The 27,235-nt window shown below is 35.7% G+C and overlaps 1 protein-coding gene across 10 annotated transcripts in view; it reads right to left on the bottom strand.

Annotated features, from left to right (window-relative positions):
• Nucleotides 1-704: 704 nt before the first annotated feature.
• The window catches only part of SHLD2 (shieldin complex subunit 2), a 34,456-nt gene continuing 7,925 nt past the window's right edge, over nt 705-27,235 (bottom strand). The window contains exons 1-12 of one of the 10 annotated variants that reach the window (XM_061373742.1): nt 21,767-22,450; nt 21,619-21,684; nt 20,632-20,692; nt 20,007-20,140; nt 15,120-17,580; nt 14,012-14,119; nt 12,925-13,119; nt 10,877-11,011; nt 8,007-8,213; nt 5,390-5,624; nt 1,729-1,844; nt 705-1,116 (exon numbers count right to left, since the gene is read on the bottom strand). In XM_061373742.1, coding sequence (XP_061229726.1) covers nt 944-1,116; nt 1,729-1,844; nt 5,390-5,624; nt 8,007-8,213; nt 10,877-11,011; nt 12,925-13,119; nt 14,012-14,119; nt 15,120-16,605 — 2,655 coding nt within the window. In that variant the 5' untranslated portion in view covers nt 16,606-17,580; nt 20,007-20,140; nt 20,632-20,692; nt 21,619-21,684; nt 21,767-22,450 and the 3' untranslated portion in view covers nt 705-943. Of the gene's footprint in view, nt 1,117-1,728; nt 1,845-3,451; nt 3,532-5,389; nt 5,625-8,006; nt 8,214-10,876; nt 11,012-12,924; nt 13,120-14,011; nt 14,120-15,119; nt 17,581-20,006; nt 20,141-20,631; nt 20,693-21,614; nt 21,685-21,766; nt 22,458-25,637; nt 26,091-27,235 lie in introns of those variants that run through there. The other 9 variants (XM_061373744.1, XM_061373739.1, XM_061373743.1 and 6 more) reach the window with 9 other exon arrangements.

Raw genomic sequence — 27,235 nt, 5'->3', positions numbered from 1 at the left:
ATTAATGTCAATACCTCTAAGGTGGGAAGTCACATGTCTATATACACTACAGTCTGAGTAATAAAACAGTGCATTATACTAATGTGGTCTCTTTTCTTCGAGCTGCTTATATATTAAAGTACCAAAACTTCCAGCTTGTGCATGCAATAATTCCAGATAAAATCATTAAGAAACATATTTAAATGCACTTACTAATGTGCTTGACTTTGCTCGAGGTCGTCCAAGTGAAGTAAGTGAGAAAGGTTCTTTTTGACTTTTCCTGAACACAAGAGTTACTCCAGTAAAGCACAAAATGTTATTTCATAAGGGGTTACAGTGATATTATCACATAACAAAGCAACTTTTTTATCTACTGCCTTTTAGAGATCACCCCCCTTATCCTGTGCTTGAGAGTTATATTGAGATGAAGGATGAAGAACGATACAAGACCTCTCGGTGCCTAACAGTGCTTCTTTTCCTCTAAAATATTTTAAATTTTTACCCAGATATATAGCACAAATACCCCCCTCCAAGAAATAGATACAAGATCATACAAAATGTGACACATTCCTCAATACTTCCCATTACTACTGACAAATACAGGAACTTCTAATCTTAAAACCAAATTATTACCGAATTATGGCAGATTAGTGAAAGGCATCCACATCTGAGAAAAATTCAGTCTCAACAGTAGTGAATTTTTCTGGAGAGGAAAGGAAACCAGATACTAAGTAAGAATTTATTAAGATAAAAATATATTTATAAAAATATACTTTATGACAATTTTTTAAGTATTACAGCATCAGTATATACATTTAGCAAATATTCCATACCAGTCCTTTTTTCTTTTTATACGTTAAACCCTTGTACTTTTAAAGATATTTGCTTCCTTCAGTTAATTCAGTTTTCTTCTGTTTGCCTTCTGTGTATTCCCATGGTCTCTGTTACTGCAGAGGTCAATGCTTCAAAGATCAGGATGAAAATTTAGCAGATGAAAATCCTTTTGCAAAGGATAGCTATTTTCATCTAGTACAAAATGGCTCCTAATTTCCAACAAATAGGATGCTTCCGTATCTGCTAGCAGCAAATGGCACAGATCTGCTATTACTGTGCCATAGGTTATATCTGAAGAAGGCACTGCAAAAGACAGAAAAATCCAACTTACTCTTTATTTTCACAATAGCACTTAATGGTCAAGTTCCACTTCCATGAAAGCTACACCAAATTACTGGAAGTGTAGCTCAATATTCAAATATAAAATTAGCTTTTGTTTTTAATAATATTTTAAAACCAATGGGCTAATACTGTTTCTCATAAAACTAACACCTGTGAATCATGTAAAACACCTCTCAAGTCAAACAGGATGCATTAAGGGAAGTCTGTCTGAAACATTGCTCAGTAATTTACATCATGAAAGCATGTCAGCTATTTCTAGAAACTGCTAAGAGAGTCTATTTTGCATATAAGGAATCCATGTAATTACTGAATATTTTGCTATATAAAGTACAATAAATGTTCATACCATCTGACCTCATCACTGATACCTCAGCTCTTAACTTCAGTAACCATCTGACAAAATCAGAAGTGTTCTGAGTTTTGGGTTGTCTTTTTTTTTAAATCTTCTACAATATGAGCAAACATCATCCAGAACAATCTCATCCCACTTCTAAATTGTCAATAGTTAAAAATTTTACTTCCATTAGGAACTTTACTCCCTGTTTCTATCACAAGTAAGTTATGAAACAGTACCTACTAATCTCTTCAACCAGTCTGCAGGAATATTCAGGAAGATTTTTTCCATCAACTCAGATACCACATGAACATAAATTTCATATCCTCCATCTTCTACTGTCATCAAAGCAGGTCTAAATCAGAAAACAAAAGACTTCAGTTAGCTGCTATGTGTTTTTTGAAGCAAAGTTTCTGAAAGTAATACAATGTAGTATTACCCTCCAACATAACATCAGGAACTAGAAAAACTAAAAAATCTCTATACACTCATGCCTGTCAAATCTGTAGAGCTGGAATGAGTTTGAGATACATATGTATATATATATATATATACAGACATATATATATACACACACACTGAACTTAATATTCAATGTTAAAATAACTTAAAAATCTATCAAGTAAGCCTTACTTTTGGACAACTGCAGAAAACAATGCTTTAGCAGTGGTCTTTTCCTGGAAGACAAGAGAACTGCATTGTTATGCAATATATGCTATGTCATTTATGGCTTTGAAAGTATAAAATAAGTTATTCTATTGGCTTTTGCTGTGCTTCTGCAAGATGATACCTTAGCAATCCTCTAGAGCGATGTTCAACAGGTAGTTTCTGCTTGCTTTCAAGCTTGAGCAATTTTACTAAGCCTAATCATTTATAGAGCTGATGCAGCTTCTACCCAACAGACTATTTGACTGCCCTGAGACTATTTAGAATTTGACCTGTAACATCTGCACCATCACAACCCTCACACTTCAGGAAATCTGCACTGCTCTGACCAAAAGAGGATGCAATACTTATGTGGGATGGTCAGGATAGAAGCAACTAAAATACTAAACATCAGGACATATCACAATAATGTAAATCCTGGTTATAGCAACATTGGAACAGTACCAAAACAGTGTATGTTAAATAAATGAATAAAATAAGGCACAGTCATGTTCAATGCAGAATTTTTCAAAGGTAGATGTTCCCAAGAGGATATAAAATGTGCTCTCTGCAGAGGTGGTAAAAATGAAAGGACAGTCACTTCAAGAGACTAGCAGATCCACACTGTCAAATAGGGCAGTCAGTCAGTACTGCAGCACACTGACAACTAGAGAGTGTTATTAACACACTAATTTAGGTATATTCTGTATCATGCTAACTAACAGCACTAACTGAAATGCCTGTGAGGCATGAAGGCAAATGACTGCAAATACACCACCTTCCCAGTAGGCAAATCATTTGACTTGCCATCCATTGATCTAAAAGCCACTGCTAAATTTCATATTTTCAGTGATTACAAGAGGTAAGAGAACTCCATGTTGGATTATGTATGGGATTATTTCAAATCTGTTGGTCTAGACAGAAATCAAGGCCCAGACTACTGTAGCTGTTAAAGACTGCTGGCTCCCTTCATGACAGAAAGCTTAACAATACACTTATATGCTTATACACTTGTAACTACCCAAATAATTCTGGGCAATTGCTGTTTTGTCTCTGAAGAAATGTATTTTGGTTTAGACAATTTATGCTGATGTACATGAAAATTACTGACTTCAAGAAACACTAAACATTAACATTTTGGAAACAGTATAATTAACTTAAACATGTTTGCAGAGAAAGGTACTAACAGATGTTGCAAAATTTAAAGCTTTCAAAACCATAGACAAATGTGGTCTACAAATGTGATGTGTCACAAAACAAGTGATAGAGTAGGAAACATTAATTTTGCTTTATTCCTAATTATTATACTCTGACTACCTGTTTCTCAGTTCATATTCTGTTCTCCACGTCATCTAAGTCTTCTTTCAGATAATCTTATTTACTTCAACAGGAATTAACTGTCATGGTGAGAAAGAAATTTCAACAGTCTTCAAAACAGAGCCTAACACTTAATTTTCTTTCACTAGTGCACAGAAAATGCCATTTTGTGATAAATTTTATTCCTTAAAAAACACTGTTTTTAACATGGTGAATTTAAGTGATTGTAAACCAGTCAGAAACACATTTTCAGCATATAGCTAAATTTCTCTAAAGGCATAAATAAACAATCTTTAGAGGCTACCAAGTAAATAGTCTTTAGTATCTTTATACTAAGCTGGTCAAGCATGCCAGTGAAACGAGCTTTTCCACTAGTAGAGAAGGGTTAGACTCAATCCATGCTTAGCACTAAGTACTAGGAATCTCTCATCTCATTACTACCATTGCTAAAATGTTCAACTTTTTAAAATACAAACACTTATTGGAATGGACTGAAAAAATTATCTGAATGGAATGCTGACATCATACCAAATTCCAGGGAAAACATGCCAGGAAACAAAGTTTGGGCAAAAACAGATGTAAGAAACAAGGACCTATGTGATATCTGACATTTAAGAGGTGAGCTCTGAAATACAGAGTATCTCTTCTTGTCTTAGTTTTCATGATTTTTTACTAGCTTAATATTTATAGTGTCCTAGGAAAAAAAAAAAGAGGGGAGGAGGAAATATTTACACACATTATATGACAACGCTTATGTAAAGTAGAAATCTCTAGGAACTTCTGCCTCATTATTACTGCTACTGTTACTGTGTTCAACATTCTAGGTATCCAACTTTAAAAAAAAAAAAGAAAGCTATGTAAGCATATACACATGTATCTATCTAAAGCTTGTGTCTCTGGCATCTGAAGGAAAAGATGAGCTTCATTACAGTCACAGCTGATTAACAAAACTGGGCTCTTACAATTAAAAGGAAAAAGACAACAGGGGATGATTTCATTGACCTACAGTATAGAAACCGGAGGTATAAAGACTAAGTCTTCTAAATGCCAAGATCCTGTTGTAATACCTATTTTCCTATCACAGTGCCTATTTGTTAAATGTTCACACTTTTAAAATAAGTGTTGTAAGTTATTACATTCCCTGAATCACAAATAAGCAAATCAAATTATAGATTAATCTTTTAAGAACTCTGTGGGGCTTAGTAGTATTAAATTTACTTGTACTAAGTAGAAAACAATATATAGATTTTACCCTGAAGGAGATGGTGGTACTTACTGCACTGCTAGAAACAGAGCATACTGAACTTACTACTTCCTTATATAGAGGGATTATAAACAATCTATAAAGGGCCACTTTGCTACATTCAAGTAGCTACAGTTCAAAAGCCCAAAGATAAATTTAAGAGTTAAACAACCAGTTAACAATGTTGTTCCTACATCAACTGGATCTGTTTTAGTCTAAGTAAATGTGCATATTGTCAAACAGTGCCATCTGCTGATAACTGATATTTCTGCTCTGAGAATGTTGATTGAAAACATGTTTATATTATTTCTGCAAGGCTAGGGCTGATTAATCAGTTAAAAAATATAGATGTGCATGCACATGATTTCGAAATTTGGCTGAAACAAGACCCTCAGGTAATCTTTCTTTGGTCTTCAAGCTTCTACTCCATCTCAGCTTACTGACAAAGTACAAGGTAAAACTTGTCACTCTGACATAGTATTCAAAGCAATTAAGAAATATTTAAACACAAAATATTATTTATAATATAATACAATATAGTATATTAATTAAAGAACAGGTCTTTGAAAATCCATTAGAAAAACAGGAATTGCTAAGCATACATACCTTAAACAGAATTTTATCTGAGGGAACTTAAAATGGAGGAAGTTGTACTTTACTTCCCTACTAGTGCACATTATTTTAATTTTGTTTACCTGTAGAATATTTTTACTTTGTTGTATGGCAAACATCTAACACACTGCTTGTAGATCATGTTCTCATCTGCCTGTAGTTCCAAACCACATTTAGCACAACCTGAATACGTAATCATAGGCAGAGAAGCCAAAACACACTCCAGCGACGTGTCAGCACGAAAGATGAGCTGCTTGTACTGACCAGTTGAAACAGTAAACTTCAGTTCTAAGATACGGGCTTTCACTTGAATCACTCCTACAAAAACAACGATTTCAATCAAATCTGCGTTGAGTTTTATTTATAACTGAAACCAAAAGCAAGGGTTACAGCTGATAAGATACCACTATAGAGGAGCCTGAACAATAGATCAAGGTATTACAATTCTGCAAATAATTTCCAACTGCTTTTCTTCCACATTAATTCAGAGACACCGAAAATCACAGCTTTAACAATTTAACTTTTCACTAATTAGACATAATAAGCTTGAGTTAAACGTTGCAATACTCCATTTAGTTACTTCTTAATGTTTAACACTAACCTTGGCAATCTTGTACTTCACTGGTTTTGTAAAATGCATTCTTTTGTAGTATGTTTTCAACAGCAGTAGCTGTTTTACTCTCACTTTAGAGAAGTCCAGTTTTGGAGACATACTATTTGACAAACTTTCAGTTATTATGATCCTGGTAATTACAGACCAGTCAGTCTCACCTCTGTGCCTGGCAAAATCTTGGAGCAGATTCTCCTGGAAGGCATGCTAAGGCACATGAAAAACAACAAGGTGCTTGGTGACAACCAGCATGGCTTCACTAAGGGGAAATCCTGCCTGACCAATTTGGTGGCCTTCTATGATGGGGCTACAGAGCTGATGGACAGGGTCAGAGCAGTTGATGTCATCTACCTGGATTTGTGTAAAGCGTTCGACACTGTCCCACACGACGTTCTTGTCTCTAAATTGGAGAGACATCAATTTGATGAATGGACCACTCGGTGGATAAAGAACTGGCTGGATGGCCGCACACAAAGAGTTGTGGTCAATGGCTCAATGTCCAGCTGGAGAACAGTAACGAGTGGTGTCCCTCAGGGATTGGTGTTGGGACTGGTCTTGTTTAACATCTTTGTTGCTGACATGGAGAGTGGGATTGAGTGCGCCCTCAGCAAGTTTGCCGATGACACCAAGCTCTGTGGTTCGGTTGATACGCTGGAGGGAAGGAATGCCATCCAAAGGGACCTTGACACACTTGTGAGGTGGGCTGATGCCAACCTCATGAAGTTTAAGCATGACAAGTGCAAGGTCCTACACCTGGGTCGGAGCAATCCCAGGCACAGCTACAGGCTGGGCAGAGAAGAGATTCAGAGCAGCCCTGCGGAGAAGGACTTGGGGGTGCTGGTTGATGAGAAAATGAACATGAGCCAGCTTCAGTGTGCGCTCACAGCCCAGAAAGCCAACCGTATCCTGGGCTGCATCAAAAGGAGCGTGACCAGCAGGTCGAAGGAGGTGATCCTGTCCCTTTATTCTGCTCTTGTGAGACCTCACTTGGAGTATTGTGTGCAGTTCTGGTGTCCTCAACACAAAAAGGACGTGAATCTGTTGGAACAAGTCCAGAGGAGGCCACGAGAATGATCAGGGGACTGGAGCACCTCCTGTATGAAGATCAGCTGAGAAAATTGGGACTGTTCAGCCTGGAGAAGAGAAGGCTGCGTGGAGACTTCATAGCAGCCTTCCAGTGTCTGAAGGGGGCCTATAGGGATGCTGGGGATGGACTCTTCATTAGGGACTGTAATGATAGGACAAGGGGTAATGGGTTCAAACTTAAACAGGGAAGTTTAGATTGGATATAAGGAGGAAATTCTTTCCTGTTAGGATGGTGAGGCACTGGAATAGGTTTCTCAGGGAGGTTGTGAATGCTCCATCCATGGCAGTGTTCAAGGCCAGGTTGGACGAGGCCTTGGGTGATATGGTTTAGAGTGAGGTGTCCCTACCCATGACAGGGGGGTTGGAGCTCAATGATCTTAAGGTTGTTTCCAGCCCTAACTATTCTATGATTCTATGATTCATCACATCGTTGCTAGACTGGTTAGGATGAACAACAAGAGCCAGCATTTCTTCCCATGTCCCAAAGCTATCTTTGTATGGTGCCACATACTACACCTATCTTGACTCTGGCCCACTGAATGAGGCTGCAGTCACAGTCTGGCTGGGTACTGAGCAGCAGCAGCCTCCAGAATAAATTCAGACTCATAGAACTGTGCTAACTTTAAAAACAAACAAACGAAAACACCAAACAAAAAAAAAGCAGTATTTAACTTGATCAACAGAATATCTATTGGACAAGGAGTAATCAGTTCAAACTTAAACAGGTTCAGGTTAGACACAAGGAGGAAGTTCTTTCCTGTGAGGGTGGTGAGGCACTGGAACAGGTTGCCCAGAGAAGTGGTAAATGTTTCATCCCTGGCAGTGCTCAAGGCCAGGTTGGACAGAGCCTTGGGTGACACCACCCAGTGTGAGGCGCTCCTGCCCATGGGAGGGGGGTTAGAACTAGATGATCTTAAGGTCCTTTCCAACCCCAGTAATTCTATGATTCTGTGATTAGTTATGCACTGCACAACACATTACAGAGCTATGGATAACAGCTTTACCTGAGCACTTCTCCTCCAAATGCGCTGAGAGCTTTGTCACCTGCATGAGGGACGTTTTGCTTTTCTGAAACTTTTCTTTAAATTCAATTGCCCTTTTGTCATCATCAAACAAGCACTCACACGATGACCACGGAGTTGTGTGCAGTTCAAAATCACCTGAGACAGAACTATGTTGCACCAGAAGGTATCTGAAGTCCCATATGTGATCTACAGAAAAAAAGAAAAAGAATAAGCAACCACAAAACTAAACAAAACCAAACCAAATAAATGAAGAAACAAAACAAAAAAAAAAAAACAAATAAGCCCCAGAAGAGTTTACTTTTTATACCTTACTTAATTCTCAGAAAGCCAAGGTTACTTGTAAGACAGAAACAAATCAGCAAGATATTCTCATATGGTCAGCTCTGCCAACTTCATTTGAAGCCTGACAACATGTAGGGCTTTTCCTTTCCCTATAAACTTTACACAAGTCCTCCCATAACAGAATGATGCTTTTATTTCACCTGGACTGAATCCAGCTTTGGACAACTCAACTTTTTGAAAAAGAAACCAGTTATGAAATTTCTTGTCAGCTCTAGTAAGGAAAAGTTGTCAGTGGTTAGAAGAAGCCATCTTTATGTTACTAATCAGCTTCCATCTTTAATATGTCCCTGTTTTTTAATCTTCTATCTCCATAATGCTCTGACGTAAAAATAATTACTTTTCCATCTTCCAATCAACTCTAAAGAAAAACTGCTTAAAAATTGAGATGACAGGAGAGTAATATATTTTAGGTTGTCCTTTGTTTTGTTGTAAGGTTCAAGTATTCACCTACTAATCAAATCTGATAACTATTTAGGCTGTTATTTTTTCCCATGTTTGCTCAAGGTGAAAACTGCAGCCAAAATAACTGGTTTCGGAAATAGGGTCAGAAAAATACACATTCATTACTTTTTGTTTAATGTATTGAAGTGTAAGTATTTTATTAGCACATATTAGTATTTTCATATTTTTGATTAGTCTGATTTTTGGTGGTAACTTGCTAGAAGTGCAAGCTCCTGAAAAATCTGCTGCCAAGCGCAGATTTACAGTAGAATACTCCAAAATATCTTCTCTGAGCAGCTTCATTCATCTTGTATTTGACTAAAGATCTTGCAGCCTCCCCAAACTGAGCATACTCTGGTCCAAAGCAAGGTTCAGGCAGTAACACTACAGCAACAAAAACCAAAATCTGAACAGGAGGAGACAAACAGGCACTTGGCAAGAGGGGATACATGGAAGTAGAGGACAGTCTAAATGGGATACAAGATTTGGTTGAGACCCAAATTTAGCATGTTATTCAGATCTTTGATATTCCTCTGTTGATTAGAAAACTGATCACAAAACATGAGTAAACTGTAACTAATCAAGTTTAGAGAAATGTGTGATAAGAAATAAATCTTTTTGGTAATCTAAACCAGGTAAGCGTAAAACGTGAACTGAGTGTCTGATGACTGTATACTGGAAGACTGCACTGATTTTTAGCAAGAGATGAAAAAATAAATATAAGTTATCAGGTAAAATTTGTAGATGCTCTAGAACTGCAGTCTTATGCACTTTAACTGTGGACAGTTCAAAAGTACACACATACACAACCAGTAAACACACAACACAGCTGTGCTGTTCATGGTTTGTGATTAAGAATTTGAACAGCTGAGAAATCACTCACCTTGAATTTCAGATAGTCCTTTAATCATTAAAATGCTACCTCCTAGATACACAGTACACTAGTTGGAGAATAAGACACAAGCTTTGTATCAAATACACTTACTACTACAGTGCTGTATGTCTTACTCTTTCCTGCTTTAAGCATTAGAGAATGCTGTCTGAGAAATTACCTTTGGTATCTTCTTTTTGCAGCTATAATTTTTTTTTAATTCCCTATCTTAAGAATTCTAATATTCTAGCATGCTAAATTATCTAAGATTTCTAAGCATCTAACAAACAGTACACATCTGCTCATGCTGAAGTATGCACAAAAATAAGGTCTATGTAGGTATTCCGTATTAAAGTCAATTGGTTAATGCTTAAATTGGACCATCTTCTTCAAGTAGCTTAAGAGGTAGGTCTTGCAGTTAAATGATAACTTATAAATCGAAGTGGAACTGGTAGTATTCAGACTGCCTACATTTAATAGGAAAAGATCCACTATGAGATTGTTTAACCTTTCTGGGTTTTATTATGTGCTATACAAAAACTGGCTTTTCAGGCAGGCACATTCAGCACTTCAACTAACAAAGCCTTTACTTCTTAAGTGTATCAACTGATCAGAAATACAAACTCTTCAGTTATGAATTTGACAAAAACCTAGGTTCACATATTTTAAAAGGACAAAGCCAGGAATAAAACAAAATTCAGCAGTAGTCACTGCTAAAACACAGGCTATGTAATTCTTGCAAGAGATGTTTTTAGTCTGTTACAGGTAGACTTGATAGCAAGACCATTAGGATAATAAAGCCTGACACTGTAATAAAATGGAAGACAGCAAATTAAAATCAGAAGTAGAAAAAACAGCAATTCATGCTAAACCAGACAACAATAAGGAAGACTCAGCAGAACTGGTAACACAGTTAATATTCAATGCTTTTTTAAGTTAAATAATTAGGCATCCTGTGTCTAGATTCAAGTTTTAAACACTCATGCTTTCTCAGTCCTCCGAAGTGAGTGCATTCAAATGCTGTTGCTGATGGCACTGCTTCTGAGCAGAGAAAACATGTTACAGTCTGGATCAGCTATGTGGTCCTTCCAAAGAGCCTATTTAAAACTTGCATGGAAAAATGTTGCACATTTTGAAGATATTAACAGCATCACAAAAATCCTTTTACAGCTACCTATAGCTACAAGGACTTTACCTTTTTTCCTTTGAAGTTGAGGGCACCATGCAGCCCCTGCTCCCCACAGCACCATCCTATAGTGTCGATCTCTGTTCTGTTCTACTGTTAGAATAATTTTTCTTTGGTTGCCACCTCTGTAGCTATACACCGATTCTGAAAAAGTTTGAAATTATATGACTTCTACGGTAAAAATCTTATAAAAACAGAAAATCCACACACCTCTATTAATTCATGCTGCCATCTCATTTTGTAGTACAAGAGAAAAAAGTACACCTAAAATTTCTTCAGGCCAGAATGAAAGCAATCTGATTTCTTCAGCAAGATTAATCTAGTTTGAAGGAATGCATAAAGTATATTAATTTACCTTTATCCATCTAAATACTCAGCAACTGGACACCTCCCTTTGAAACAGCAGGTATGTGAGCATCTTTCAGCTCCCACTCATCCTCACCAGTATAAGTGGAAAGAAATACTCAATCTCCCAGCAAGAGACTTTCATAATTGGAAGTTAAAGTTCCTGGAACTTCTGTGGAATACACTAAAACATTTCTCTAGAATTTTCATATGAAAGAAAAATACAGTCACATACAAGCAGACCAAGAGGATTAGTAACAGTACACAATTGAAACAATTAAGATCTCTACAGCATTCTCACACAGGATACTGCCTGAACATTTCAGCTGCACACTAAACCTAAAATATTTTCAGAAACAAGTAAATTTTTGAACAATAACTCTTGCTTTAAGTATCTAACAGTTCTGGTGTTATGTACAATAATATGAAGATTTATACTTTCAGAATTCTTCATTTATAATGAATAAACATGACATTGATAGCATGGGTAACGCATGATGCTAGTGCAGTATGATCAAATTTATGTGCAAAATTTATTATGCAACAGTGGTACTGTAAAGAAAAGATGATCAAAACAGTTATGCAGGGAAAAGACAGGAAGACTCCTTTTCCACATGGGAACAACGGTCTTTAATTGTTAAAGAACATGGCAGGACACCACATGAAATACTGAGAATGGCCCAAGATAATTTGCCTTTGTTCATTTCAGAAAGTGGAGAAGATGCTAGGAAGCAGTGGTAGGACCTGATTATGAATGGAAAAAAAGTTATCAATTTTAACATGGAAAATTGCTTCAGCAAGAGGAATCCTGAAATAACTGCATTCACTATTAGAAAAAAAAGGAATGCATGACAGAAGGATAAACCAAAAAAAACATATAATAAAAACAGTACATGGACTATTGGCCACGATTCTTTGAGGAAGAGGAGCCTTTACAATAAAAACATACAGGAAACATTTCCAAACCAAATTATGTTAACAAACTAGTTCTCTGTTGTGCCTATGCAGAAGAAATAGGAGTATCACAGTAGGACATCTTAGTGTCACACTGCACTTTTTCCAGCACTGAAAATAAAAAAGAACTTGTACAAGAAGGGCACAGTATGGAGTACTGAAGAAATATTGCATGTATTTAAGAAATTAGGAACACTTAGCTTTAATAAACCTATTCCAACTAGGAAAAGAAACTGATATTCTGAATAGAATGTTATGAAAGATCACAGTTTCATTATAAAATACGAAAGGCAAGGACATCCTAAAAATATTAAAATAATAAAAAGATTAATAAAATAATAAAGAATTTTATTTAATTCTCAAAAATAATAAAGAATTTATTTAATTCTGAAAAACACTAAGTTCCATCAAATGTTCTTTTAATGACAGAATGTTTACATGGAAAGTGGCAGGTCAGCTTTGACAGTCCCACATGACATTTTCTTAAGCTAGCCCTGCTTCTCTAGCAGTGGTCAACAGCACTAGTATGCATTAAACTCATTTCAGCAACTGACTACAGTCATTGCTCCCTTCCTCTCCCTAGCTCTATTTCTCTAACTGCTATGCCCCCATGAGTGGATCATTACAAAGGTTTTACTTTGTGACTCCCATGTCAAATACTGGTGTACTGAATGGGAAACAACCTAATTTTGCAAGGCGATTCTGATTTTTACCTACTGTTGAAGTTTCAGAAGCTGAAGTCCACTGGATGAACTTACCTGTTAATATGGCAATGTTGATAATTCTCAAGATCGAGTGAACTACTGTATTTGGCTGGAGCTGGTCCAGCTGCATATACTGAATACTATCCAGCCTCTGAACTGGTCTTCGTGGAATGTCTTTGAAGTGTGGAAATTCTGATGCTATGTATGCCAGTAAGCCAAGGAGAACATCACAATCGACTATGGGATAAACTGAGGAAAAAAACAAAACAAAACAAAAACCAAACCAAACAAACAACAAACTAAACCCAAAGTTAGAGGAACATTTTTTTTTCTTTTTAAGCTTAGAAATATAAAATGTAATTGGTGCATATTTACACTGATGAAAACAAAACCATTTCACATCAATTCTACTGCAAAAATTCTTGAAATGTGTAACAATTCATCCAAAATTAAACTGTACTTCATCTGCCTCCTCTTGATAATATCCCAAAGTTAAGCTAAGCACAGTATTTTTTAATCACACCAAAAATAGGAAAGAAATCCTGTATCATAGCTGGGTAAGAGTAACTGTTCTTAATTTTTTAGCTCAAAACTTGCCTTAAACAGCTGGCAATAATGGACAGAAGATGACAGTAAGAGCAACACAAGTTTACGGTCGTACTGTATTTTCCCTTAGCTGCCAATCCTCCATGGCTCAGATATCTTCAAAGACTTTGTGCTTGATAGCCTGCAGTCAATTACTTTCCCTGAGTGGACTTACTTATTCATTAAGCCTCTACAGTTTTTAAGCAAAAAACCATTAATCCTCATGAAATCTCAGACATCTTACGGTTGAGCCCTGGGATAACTACTCATTCTTAGGTAAAAAAACGTCAGTTTTCTCTGAATTCACAGTTTTGAATGGTAACCACACAACGTTACCGTAAACTCCACATACCTGCTGTCATCATGTCCACAGGTATTCCTGTCATATTTTCCTAGTGTTTTGTACCTCTCAGTTGCTCACATTTCCATTTTATCCTTTGCATGAGGCATTGCCAACAAAAAGGAGTACTATATATAAAACATAATATATAAACTAACTGTATAGTACAGCTATTTTACTGTGATTTTCATGGGAACTTATGAAGTATAATCTTACATTCTTCTGGATTGAGGGCTGAGCACTTCCCCAGATTCAGCAACTGACTGGTAAATGTAGATTGCAGCATGATTTCTCCACACCAAAGATTCTCATACATTACTATATCTGCAAGAAAAAAGCAACCTTATCAACTCATGTACCAATAATATTGAAGTGTGCTATACTTTTCTTGACTACAGAACTATCATACATACAGGTGTGAAAGACAGTTCAAAAGAGGGCACTTGGAAACAAAGTGATTATTTATTTTTTTAATCTACCAACACCATTTACAATGAGTTAGTAAACTTTCTTAGTAGTTTGATGCAATTCTTCAATTCACATATTCAATACCCTCATAGCAGGTCAAGTAGGTAACTGTAGTGGGTAAATTATTATTGCTCTACATTTCAGAATGAGTAATAAAGTAGTAGGATTACCCAGAAACACTTCTGATGTATTTTGAGGTAAAAATATCTAAGCAGAAAAGAAAAATCCCTATTTATCTTCAATCTCTTTATCTACCTTCGTACCTACCTATAAGCACTTAAAGAACTCTTAACAAAGAGCAACAGGCATCTTAAACTGTAAAAGTATTCAAACAATTTTATATTGTGGTGGAGCACAGGGGGTGTTTTTTGTTTGTTGGGGGGGTGGTATTTTTTGTTTGGTTTGGTTTCTGGGGTTTTGTGTTTGGGTTTTCTGCATTTTGCAAAACCTAAATAGCCAGATTGATATCAAGTTCTGGCCAACTCCAGCCCTAAATTAGGTACAACATCATTCTATAGTACTGTGCTGTCTTATACAAGATGTGTTCTCTTAAAGGGAACTTTGCATCTGTTGGGTTAAATAGTACAAAGGACTTAATAGGAGGAATCTTCATTATTAGCAGACAACAGTATTTTATATTTCTCGGACCAAAGACTATACATAAGAGATGGGCAAACTTCTATGGGGCAGCTGATGTTCCACTCGAAGGATAAGTGATAATTCAAAGTGCTGCTGAATGATGTAAGTAATGCAAGAAAGAGACCTACAAATGCTTAGCCATGGTCACATATTGCTCTATTTTAAACAGGCATTCTAAAGATCCACATATTAAAAAAATGCAAATAACAATTCTCACCTGTAAGCAATACAATATCCCCAGGAAACACAGTGAGTGACCAAAATGCAGCACCACGCCAGAGCACCACTTTTCTCTCAGTTTCTGATTGATCAATAACTACAACTGTTGCTACAGGAACTTTACATGAAGATTTTGGTCTAGTCTTCATCTGTATTTCTTTGATATGACAAGGATGTACAATTGTGACCAAAACATTGTACTTCTGATTTTTGCTGCAGCAATTTTTAAGTGCTGTTAATTTCTTTTGAAGTTTCTTGAACTCTGTCATCCTCTCTTGATCCACTCTCATCCCAGGACCAGCAGGACAAGAATTAAGTTTTGCTCTCTTAGATTTCAGGTGTCTTTTGAACGCTGAGTGAAAATTATGACAGGAATCTTCACACTTGTGGGCTCTTTTAGAAGCGCTCTCATGAGAAGTGTCTACTTGAGAGCACAATATCCCTGAGCTGAATGGTTCAATATGGATTTCATTTACAAGTTGTTCAACAGGAACATTAAGTTTGTGAAGCTCCTCTATGTTTTCCTCAGCATTTCCTTCTTGTTTTGCAGCTTCCAAGCAGGTATTTTTTCCATCACCCTCAGAAATGAAAAGTTCAGCGGAACCTGTACACACCTCCTTATATTCATTTTCAGCTACAGTGAGACATGTTCTAACATCCGAATCAAGTTTGAAGTGATCATACTGCCTTTTGTCAGGCTTTTTGCCTGCTTCCATTTCCAGTAGTTTTATGACTCGCTTCTGCATCTCATTCCGAGCCTGTGCAAAAACAGCCATCTGACTTGAAGTCATTATACTACGAAATTCAGTATCTGTCGACACTGCAAATTCTGGACAATCACTTGGTTCTCCTTTTGGTTTTGACTCTTGATTTTCAGGGAAGAACATATCCAAATATTGACTTAGATGTTCATGGTAATCATTCCTACAATCTGACTGAACACCTTGTCCCACAGACCTTAGACGTATGCTGATCTGCTTAGTACTGGCAACCAAATCAGAAATGTCAGAGCTGTTAACTTCTAAATGACCACCTTTTCTTTCAGTGAGGTGTGAACAATAGCCATGTGATATCTTATCTTGTCTAGCTGATTCTGCAGATTTTTGTGGAAGGCGTGGATCTGCAGCCTGATTTGCATTTGCATCTGTGCTTCTAAGTGTAGATAACTGACAATCAGAATCAATGCAACTTTCGATCCTTTTAGGTGTGCTGGTACAAGTTACAAGTTCTTTTGCTACCACTAATCTCCCCTGTTCAGACTGCTGAGAGCTGTCATGGTTTGTAGGAACTGCTTTTTCTGCCTGAAGCACTAAGCAGTCAGCACCTTTGACTTTTTCAGAAAAAAGACCATGTGTATCACACAAATAATGGAGTTCTCTCCATTTTTCAGCAGCAGGTGCTGACCTGCTTTGTTCTGACATTGCCGGTGGGCTTGGAATACTGGGTGCTCCCACAAAAATATGAATTTGAGGTATTTTTGACATTTTCAATCCAAGTGTGATTCTGATTTTAAACAATGTCCTGTACCCAGGACAATGTAATAGGCACAACACTAAACATTAGTAAATGTAAAAAAATAGATTTAGCTTTTCTTAAAAATTTAAAAATACCCAACATTCAAGGGATCATTTCAAAATTTAACTGGTAAGAACACTAATACTTAAAGCCTATAAAACTGAATGTAAGAAAAAAAAAAAAGGGAAGCTATTTGTTGAGTCAAACTTGCATAAAAATATACATTTACAGTAGGGCTTAATTTCTGACTCTGATATTTGAAAATATAGCAGATGCAGAATTATAGTAAAGTTCAATTACAGTCTAATTATTGAGCAGACTTATCGTCACTTGTTATTGCTAATTAAACAGCCAAATGTGAACTCACTATTCAATACTTAATTTTAATTCATGTGAAATAAATACTTGTTAGGAAATTTCACAGCACAGTTAAAAGCCAGTTTTCTCTCTCAGAAAATTACAATTTCAACTAAATTATTAAAAATACTAGAGTTATTTAAAATTAGTTTAAAATTTGTTAGAAATTAAATATTTTACATGCTGGTTTAGCATGCAAATACTCTATTAAGTGATGATTTCATGATATGGAAGGTTTCAGGATACTGCTGATGAATTATAATTATTTCATAAGCACTAAGAGGTCAGTGAAAGCTGAGAGGATGATTTAGAACTTGCTTTAATTCATTTATGTAGTATCATAGTACCTAAGAAACTACTAGCTTTCCTAGCTAATTAAAAATAAGCCCACCTTACACAGCACAAAAGGTTGTTTGTGTTTTATGTAGCATGATTTTAAAATACTCAGCTACAGTTACAAGTGTTCATTAAAATGCAGACACCTAGCTGCATGTTCTGGGAGTGGTGTTAATAGAAGTTGCTACAATAGGCTGTTCCACAGGGGTAGCAAACAGAGCTCCAGAAATTCAATTCAGGAGCTCACCAAGCTGCAAACAGAAGAAAAAGAGCACTGAAATAAATACAGCACTGAAAAACATTTAATTTTTTAATTTAGCCCTTATCAAATTAACAAGCATTTTCTATCAACCCACTAGAGGTCAGTAAATCTGCACATTCATAAAGCTCATAGTAACATGGAAAAACTGTAAACATCCTGGAACACTGACCAAGAGGTCTATTACAGATGTAACAGGAAAAGCAATATACAAACACCAAAATTAAACATATCATGTCATAATACAAAGAAGCTACAAAACACAGTATCTTATCACTCAGTGTTACGCTCACTGCAAAACAAATAATACGTAGAAGACTGCTATATCCAAACATCTGCAATTGTATGTTTAAATAAATTTAGGCTCACAAATGCAACTTCTGGAAGACAATTCCCATACTTGTGAAAGGCTTAAAGTTATATAACTAAAGAATGGTAACACACAAATAACCACTACTTTAAATGAACTTTAGAAATGAAATTGGAAATGAAACCTCATGGATGAGATTAAATAATTTCTCCCATTTCAAAATGTATATGTCTAGTCGCAGCTTTTTCATTTGTTAGTATCATGGCTACAGCCAGTACAGATGGGTAGCTTTCTTAATTAGACAGTCTATAGCATAACAATATAAATGTCTCTTTTATTAAAAGATTCAAGTGAATAAAAGGCTCAAATGAATTAAAAAAAAAAACAAACTTCTCTTCCACACATGTGCTATAGTACAAAAGACACTGAACAGCCAAATTCTGACACAAGCCCATGCCACTTCTAAAGAAGTTGCATACCATGCAGAGATTAGTGAAATAATCAGTCATTTCCAAACTGAGCTTTGGTACAGCGAGAAGCTCTTTTCATTTCAATCTTCACCTTTTCTACAAGGGATGAATACTAACCTGTCACAGGTATAAGATACCATCTTATTCCAGTCTTACTAGAATGAATACACATTAGAATCTGTAACTAATATTAAGGAGTACTTTGAACATACTCAGGTGCTTGTCCTAAAAAGTATTTTATAAGCACACCTGATACCCATATAGCGTTGACACAATAAAAATGTATTAATAACAAAAGTGACTTACCACAGTACTAAAAACCCACCAATGCCAATGAAAAAAAATCTGAGCTACTCGTATTAGCTAAATGCCATTGCAACAGAACAAATCTATTTTTGTGATGCAGTTACGTATGGATTCACAAGGGGTTAGCTACACCAAAGATAACAGCAGCTAAAGCTCATAAAGGTATAACTGAAACCTGAATGCACATATCCATTATGCCTGTTAATTATTACACCATTTCTTCATTTGTGGAAACGTGCTCTATTCATAATAGCCAATGAAAGCCTAGCTTTTTATCTCTGAAATGGTCAGAGTCTGAGCTATTAAAAAACAGCAACTACATCAGCAGGTTTTACATTTGCAAGACACTGCAACTGAAGTTTAATATACCTATTTACAAGAAATGCATTATGTACGGTACACAGTGTACTTCCCCTGATCTAAACAGCAAGACAGGAATTCTAAATTTAAAGGTTTTCAAAATGAACAACTATGTCATTAGCAGTTTGTTAATCTCTAGTCATTTGCTACGCAGAGGACAAAACTAAAAACAGCTTTACAAATCCTCCTCCAATAGTTAATTACTCTATGAACATTTTGTTACGCTATATACGTGGCCTTAAATTACCCCTAAAATACCTTAAAAGTATTCATTATTTTCATTCTATATTTCACTATTCACTCACCATGATGATCAGTTAAGCATTAGGCCAAAGTAATTTAAAAAGGGTGACACGGCTTCAGCTTCCTATCACTCCTGAATTTAATGGCAGCCAGATGCCTAAATCCCTGATTTTAAAAGTTACATACAAATATAGTTTCATCAAGCCTTTACTTAAGCCCTCTAACACTGAAAGAAACCACACTAATTCTACCTCTGAGTAAGTTTCTTTATGCCTGTTAACACACTATAGCTTCAAGCTACAAATAAAATTACAGAAGTAACAGACAACAAAGGACAAAGGATTAGAACAATATAATGCAAAAGTGTAACTCCTTTTCCCCTCAAGAATACTCATACACCCCCTACACTTACGTTTTTGGGGATAAAACCAGTATATTCTTCTAACTTGCAGCTTTGATTTAACACAGCTTGGTGATGAACATCCTAAGCAGTAAGTAGTTACTAACTTGATTCCTACAGTATGCAAAAGCAATTCTATTGTCCTTTATCTGCTTAAAAGCTGGCCCTGTAGATAAATACATGAACCAGCTTATCCTTTAAATTCTAAATTTTAACTTCTACTGTGAGTTTTCCTCTCCCTCATTTGCACACTAGATTTTATACTTCTGTCTCTAATGCAAAAAAAATCCCAACAAAACAAACAAAAAACTAAGCACTGTTTCACTGACCTTACAACAGAAGAAAATGAGTTAATAACCAGGTTCAGAGTATTTACTTTCAGTTCAATCCAAGCTGTAGGGCTCTTTGGTTGAGGTTTTCAGTTCTTCACATATATTCGTAGAGTAGCACATCTACCAAGACACTGGCCAAACAAAACAAAACAAAACAAAAAAAAAAGAGAAAAAAAAAATCCTTTCTCTCTACATCCCAGGAAACTCTTCTGGCACTTTTACCATGCTACTCCAAAATTCAACTGCGTCATTTTAATAGGCAGATACTGTAGCTGTACAATAACCTTGAAAAACGGAAGAAACAGCAAGCAGTGTACTAACAGTTTCATATACTTAGAATCTGAAACAGCTCTGGGATAAAGTGAACACATTACATGTTTGCTTGCAACTTTTGCCAGAAAAGAGAAGGATGATCTTTTTGGCAACAGCTCATGCTGGCACCAGCAATATCACCTATCCATCAAATCAGTAAGAACTTGGTCCAAAAATATAAGTATTAAGAGGAACCCAATGGAAAATAAAAACTGCTAGAAATCAAGCTAAGCAACTTGTAGCTAAAGCAATCTTACATTCTACATAAGACAGAGGGATGTATCATATCATCAGGCTTAAAAGATTATACCTGTAAGTGAACAGCAGCTCAATGAGATTTATGTGAATTGCTTTACACTAGGCTAATGAACCTAACAAGAAATCAAAAGAACATACATGTGGAAGAAAGTACATGTACATACGGGCAAATGGGGAAATGGACAGGACAGGCAGCAACAAGACCTATTTTTTTAAGCTTCTGTTTGGTGATGGCAACAATAACCAAATACCTTTTATCTAAATTTTAATACAAGCTTTCATGCAAAGATTGTAATCCTATCTCTAACTGACCTGCTTAACCAAAGGTAATTTTTATTCAAGATTGTTACTTGGCTCAAATAATAATGTTTTTGGAATACCGTGTACAGAAGCAGTCACTAGCCAGACACAGTGGTATAGCAAGAATCCCACTAATCAGTATCTAAATTTATGAAAATCAAAAGCTTTCACTTGCCTACAAAAGTACCTGTAATCATTAGTATAAAGTTATCTCTAAATGCTACCTGAATGTAGATCATTATTGACCATAAAGTAATTTCTATTAGTACTTATTCTGTATATTAAATAGCAGCAATACTAATCCATTCAGTATTCAGTTCTTGTCAATCGCTATTTACCAGGGGACTACAATATGTTGCCCTCAAGACAGGTACAGGTGGTTTACAAATACACAAAAGCTATATTCAGCAATAATCAGCCATGAAATAACATGTATCCAAATTTTTTTTTCTTTATCTGCAGGGTTTTCAGTAACAAAGCATTTTTTAATATGAAACACCTATGATTTAGGCACTGCAATGGAAATCTTCCTAAATATTCCTGCAGCATAAGCAGCGAGATCAACAGTTTAAACCAAAATCAGTGTTTTGAGAAGTTTCATACAGCCTGACACTTTCCAGAAGTTATACCAAAATACTGAATGAAAGGCTAGAAACACTAAGTTGTTCTTCATAACTATTAAAATAAACTACTAAGGCTAGCAATCAAATAGCACTGTTAACATTTAATGTGTACCTACTTTCCTGCAGGATCGAGGCCTGTGGTTTCTGAAGTTGTGCTCTAACTGGAAGTTTTTTTCCTTGATCTGAAATAAAGATATTTCTTCTGTAAAACCAAGCTTGGATCATATGGAAGCATCCACTCAGCAGTTTCATCAGCAATTCTACTTCAAAAGGATTATTTTATGGAACCAAATGATGCAAAAATATGAACACAGACGATACATTTTCAATTCAGCCACTGAGATAGTCTTCATTGTGTTTGAAAATTGAAGCAAAGGTAGTAGGCTTTTGTGATTAACTTCGTAATCCTTTTCTTACTGCCTTTGTGCCTTGTGACATCTCCTTTTAAGTAAATTCTATTTATTGATTTTTGTTTTGCAATATATAAAACCACAATTAAAAAGATCTGAACATACACTGGCTGCTACAAACTAAGTTTAAAGTTCTGAGGAGCAGCGACCTTTTGAGTAGGAAAGAAAAATAAGGTAAAAGGTCAAAGATAGACAAAAGTGCTGTGCATGGGTTTTTTTGAAAAACACTCATTCTGCAAACCCTTATTTTTGAGAACTTTTTAAACAACTAAACTGCTGTATCTTCTGGCAAGAAAGATATTCTACCAGATATTTCAGCATATTAAAAAACCTCAATAATAGAATGACTTCATCACAGCTTTTCTACAAAAAATGGTTAAGCCTGCAGAAAATTAACCACTGGTAACACTTCCAGTGGAGATCCATTTTAGGATGTAAATCTTCTGATAAAATGAGGTTGATAAAACAATACAGGACTCAAGATGAAAGTAAGGCAACTAGTCAAAGAAACATGGTCATAATAGCTGTATTTCCATTGAAAAGCCTTCAGATTTGATTTATTAGGATCAGAAGACAAAAAAAGGCCAAGTTATCAGGTCAGCATCAACTTTTATTTTCTTCTAGAAAAAGTATTTTCTTAAACTGGTTGGTTGGGTTGTGGTTTTTCTTTTGAACAGTCATGAAAATAAAACTTTCTAAAACAAGCAATAATTCCCTGGGCTTTGAGTGTATTTCTGTAAAACCTATTTCCGGAACAGCAAATACTTTTCAGCTTTGACTTAGTAACACAAATGCCAGAACAACACTATATGGTATAGCTCAACAGGTGCTATAATACTGATCAAGCACATCTTCCTGCACAAATCCAATGTATTTTTCAGGGGAAAAAAAAAAATAAAATTAAACAAATAAATTGGGGGTGGGTGGGGGGTGTGTGTATTATTTAGGATGAAATCATTCTGAAAGTTATCAGAATCCATCTTCCAGAACAACTGCATACATCACTGGGATTAACTTGTTATAGCACACAAGACAGCTGGCTCTCTCAATTGCAGTTACTTGAGTTGCTTAGGAAAGGGGATTTACTCTGCCCTATTGTATGTGGTTTCTGCAGAAAAAATATTTAACACACAAAGCCATCACTATTACTTTCTCACCTTTACAAAAGCCTCACTCAAAAAAGGTGAAGTTTTATAACAAAAAATAAATGCTGACTGCACATGACAAAAAAGGGGTATCATTAATGTTTTGGACAACAGCTGTAGGTAAGACTGCTTGTACTTTTGTACTGTGGGAGACAGGGTGTTGAAAAGGTATCAATGCGGGATACAAGCTTACTTGTGTGGGATAAATCAGTAACACTAAACAGTAGTGTTAGCAAAATGTCTTTCACTCTTTGTAAGTGAATATGTTAGCAGTACACTTAAACAGAAACCACACTTCCTATTACAATTAAGGCATGTGGGGTATTGTTTCATTAACAGCCACCCACTCACGGAAGTCATACTAGGAGCACACAAGTTATTACTAAACCAAAAGGTGCTCCAAGGCCGGGCAAAACTGGCAAATACACAGGCAGCTCCAGAAGCAGCCAGATGGCCTGCAAGTCCACAAGGCTTCTTTAGAGTCAATCAGGTGTTCATTTACCTCCTCAGTCTTCATGCAGTATCTCCCCAGAAAAGCAAGGATTTTTTGATAGGATTGGCACAAGTATGGCACAAAATCTTTTCTACTCTCCACCCTGAGTCCCATTCTGTGCATTTTATCCATTTCTGCAGTACACAACTACGTATCCCATGTGGTATCATTAGCATATTTTTGTGAGGTTTGAAGTAGCTGGTGATGTGATGTACTAAATACCTGATTTCTCCGATACTTCTGTATCTCAGGAAGATGAACCCTGACTTCACACTTTTCTGTAAATCTGAAGTCTCAAAAGGCAAGTTCACCACATGCTTCTGATGTAAGCATTATATTTTAAATAAAACACTTGGCAGATGTTAACTACGTGACAGTACTGAGTTTTATATCCAAATCTCTCGTATTTTTGATCTTGAAAATGCAAAGTATTTGAGGTTATTTTAAGATCTTCCTATTGAACAAACTAGACAGCCCTCCATCTCACTTTAGCCTTAACAACTGCAGATGATGTGCTGTTCTGTCTAGAAGTTGAGAGGTTTATGGTTTTTTTCAGAGATAAAGCCCTCTTAAGGAAATGTAACCTTCAGACTTGGGTCAAGCTGGCTCTGTACAATAGTGAATAGCACTACAAAGATCACAGATGGTTCACTGCACACACTTGCTCTTTATTGTGGCTACAGAAGCAACATACCTACAAACTTCTTTATAAAACTGTATGAATGTCAGCCAAGTGAATGTTCTTTCACAAGTACTATGTCTAAGCAGTAAAGTTGTTAATTTACCAGATCACCACAGAAAAATCAAGATAAAATTTCAGAGTATTTTAAGTTAGTAAAAAATACAGCAAAATTTACGGGAACAGAAACTTTTAAAGTCATTTAGTACTTACCTAGCAAAAAAGTAAGATATGATACACAAAGGAAATTAGCATTAGCTTTTTAATATTTAAGACTTTACATTTTAATGGTTTAGATGGATGCTAGTTTAGCAAATTGGTTAAGCTTTAACAGAGAACAGGTGACACCGAATAACTATCAACACAGCTGACTGAGCCAAATGTGCCTTTTAGATGCAAATTTCCCTGTGTCAGAGAACTAACTTTTCTCTCAGACTTTAAGGCAGCAATGCACTTAAGACTACTCAAAAATATATACTTCAAAATTTATAGACCGATTTCTAACCACAAAAATGAAATCATCATAATTTAATAAAATCTGTGAGTAAAATGCTTGAAACACTGGTTTATATGACCTGCACATTTATCTACCCTTTTCCATTGTAAGCCGATTGTCTGAAAACACCTCAAGCAGAACAAAAAATAAGTACGGTGCTACAAGCCATCTTGGGTCTCCTTCTACTATTATAAGTCACAGTGCATAGCAACATAACCACCAACAAAATTTTCTTGTACGTATGTTTTCACTAAAGATTGTAATTTTCTTCATTGTTTTTATGTTAGAGGCAATACCTCAATTATTTTCTGTACCATGCTAGCATGACTATTGCTGTGTACCTTCACTCAGCTGTCTTTAATTCATAACCTTTACAAATGATTTTATTACTCATGGTACTACACAGTACTCATTTTTGAAGTGTATTACAGTAACAGGTTGAGACCAACCCTGTCCGCGACTCACAGCTAATCTGAAAAGACTTCAAGATAAATTATTTCCCCCTCACCCATTTTAATACTGAGAAATATTCTTCCCACTCTAAATCTTCCATCATGTGCTCTGGAAGTCCAGAAAAGTACATGCATATTTAACATGTTCACATACACCATGAACCCACTTAGAAGAAAGTCCCTTTCTTCAGAGAGATACTGGCACTCTAGGTGATCCATCTTACCAACCAACCATGTTGACAAAACCAACAATACAAAATTGTGAAGGAACCATGAAATTTTAAGGTGTGTAACTTTCAAGGCTCCTGAAGTTTGAAGAGTTACGGAGGAGGTTTAACTATTTTACCTACTTGTCTTCATGGAGAAGCTGATCCAAGCTTAAGTAAAACTATAAACTGCTTCTAAGTCAATATATCCTCAATATAATGAAAAAAACCCTAAAGATTTAAGAAATACTCACCTCGTAGTGTACTTAATACTGATTCCCCTACTCTGAGAATGAAAGTCTCATGACTGAAGTCAGACCTCTGTCCACTGGGATTACATTTCTATACACAGGAAGACAGGGGAATAACCAAACTCCAATATCTGTACTCCCAGAAGATCAATTACGATTAGCAGTCCATGCAGTTACAGATCTGATAAAAGTCACCTTGGCCCACGTAATCTCCAGATTTTATATTCTTTTATGATCTAGGATGCAAAAACAAAATAGAAAAAAACAAGCGTGAACGAAGTTCAAGAAATTATACTGTATTAAAGAAGCTGATCTGATATTCTCAGCAAAAAGGCACAATCATATCTACACTGGCACATTCCCAAAGAACTCATGCCAATCTAAGCATCCAATTCCTTTGCTGAGCAATTTCCCCTTACTTTGCATTTTAAAGATGTTTATAACCAATATAGTCATAGGTCAAGTTATATTACTTTCTCTTCACCTGTCATCACCAAATTTGCTGGATGAAGACATGCTGAAAAATGATTATTTTTTTTTTCCAGACATGTTAAGGACATAGTGTGGAAATAATTTAAATAAACTCTGCTTGAAAAACACCCATATGTAATGTATTTGACAATCACTCCTTTTATTCAAACTGGTGCATTGAAGCAGCATATGGATGTAGATACAAATACCTGTTATTTCAAAAGAACTTCTGTTGATTTCGCTAACACTAATTTTTAATTTCTATGGATTCTTTTAATCCAACAGAACCTGGAAAATATTATATAACTTTATTTTAATTATCTCCAACATAAAATGAATTAACTGTAATTCCACTAGAGCTTGCTGTTTCTTTTCCTAACAAGGAAAAAGCTGAGTAAATTTAACATTATCTGATAAAGGATAAACATTCAAGACGTGAAATTTTTTACTTACAACTTAGATTACTATCTAATACTATTTCTCTAGTTCTCTATTCCTTGAGAAATTCCTTGAGTTTCTCATTAAGAATAAATAGTGTAATTTCTGACATTCAGAAATTCCATTCAGATATGAGGACCGTAAGTCTGTATAATCACCTCAGTTCCAAATTATAATGTATTTTTTTGACCTTTATAGAAGTAGGGAATAAATTATCATCTGTTTTCCTTACGGGAACTGAAGCTAGGAAAGTTTAAGTCACTTTGGCATACACAGTAAGCTGAAACAAGTGGAGAACTCTGTGTGAATCCTTCATACTCATACCTTAAAATTGCACTATCATTCCCCAGTGTGTAATACTTTAACTCACAAAACTATCCTTTTCATCTCAACTTTTCTTCCTGCAATATATTTACTGTCCTCTGTCAAAAGCTTTTATCCCTTACTTGAGGTCTCAGGTGCTTACTTAAGCCAGCATAAAATAATCAAATGATTCAGAGTTGATATTTACACAGGGCACCCAGTATTACTTTTTTGTTTAGTTCTTAAGCATCATACACTATTTGAAAGAGGTCTTCTCTTACCTTACGTATCGTGAAGAACCTACACACCAGCTAAGCCTTAATTTTCAAAACATTGAGAATTACATTAAACTCTTTAAAATTTAAGTGCTATATTCTGATGTAACTTTA

The sequence above is a fragment of the Neopsephotus bourkii genome, unplaced genomic scaffold (genome assembly GCF_033783945.1).
Source record: "Neopsephotus bourkii isolate Nb327-2 ecotype Australia unplaced genomic scaffold, CSIRO-AGI_Nbou_v1 NB_1634, whole genome shotgun sequence".
NCBI lineage: Eukaryota > Metazoa > Chordata > Aves > Psittaciformes > Psittacidae > Neopsephotus > Neopsephotus bourkii.
The sequence above is the reverse complement of the archived record's forward strand: the minus strand, read 5'-3'. Positions and strand labels throughout refer to the sequence as shown.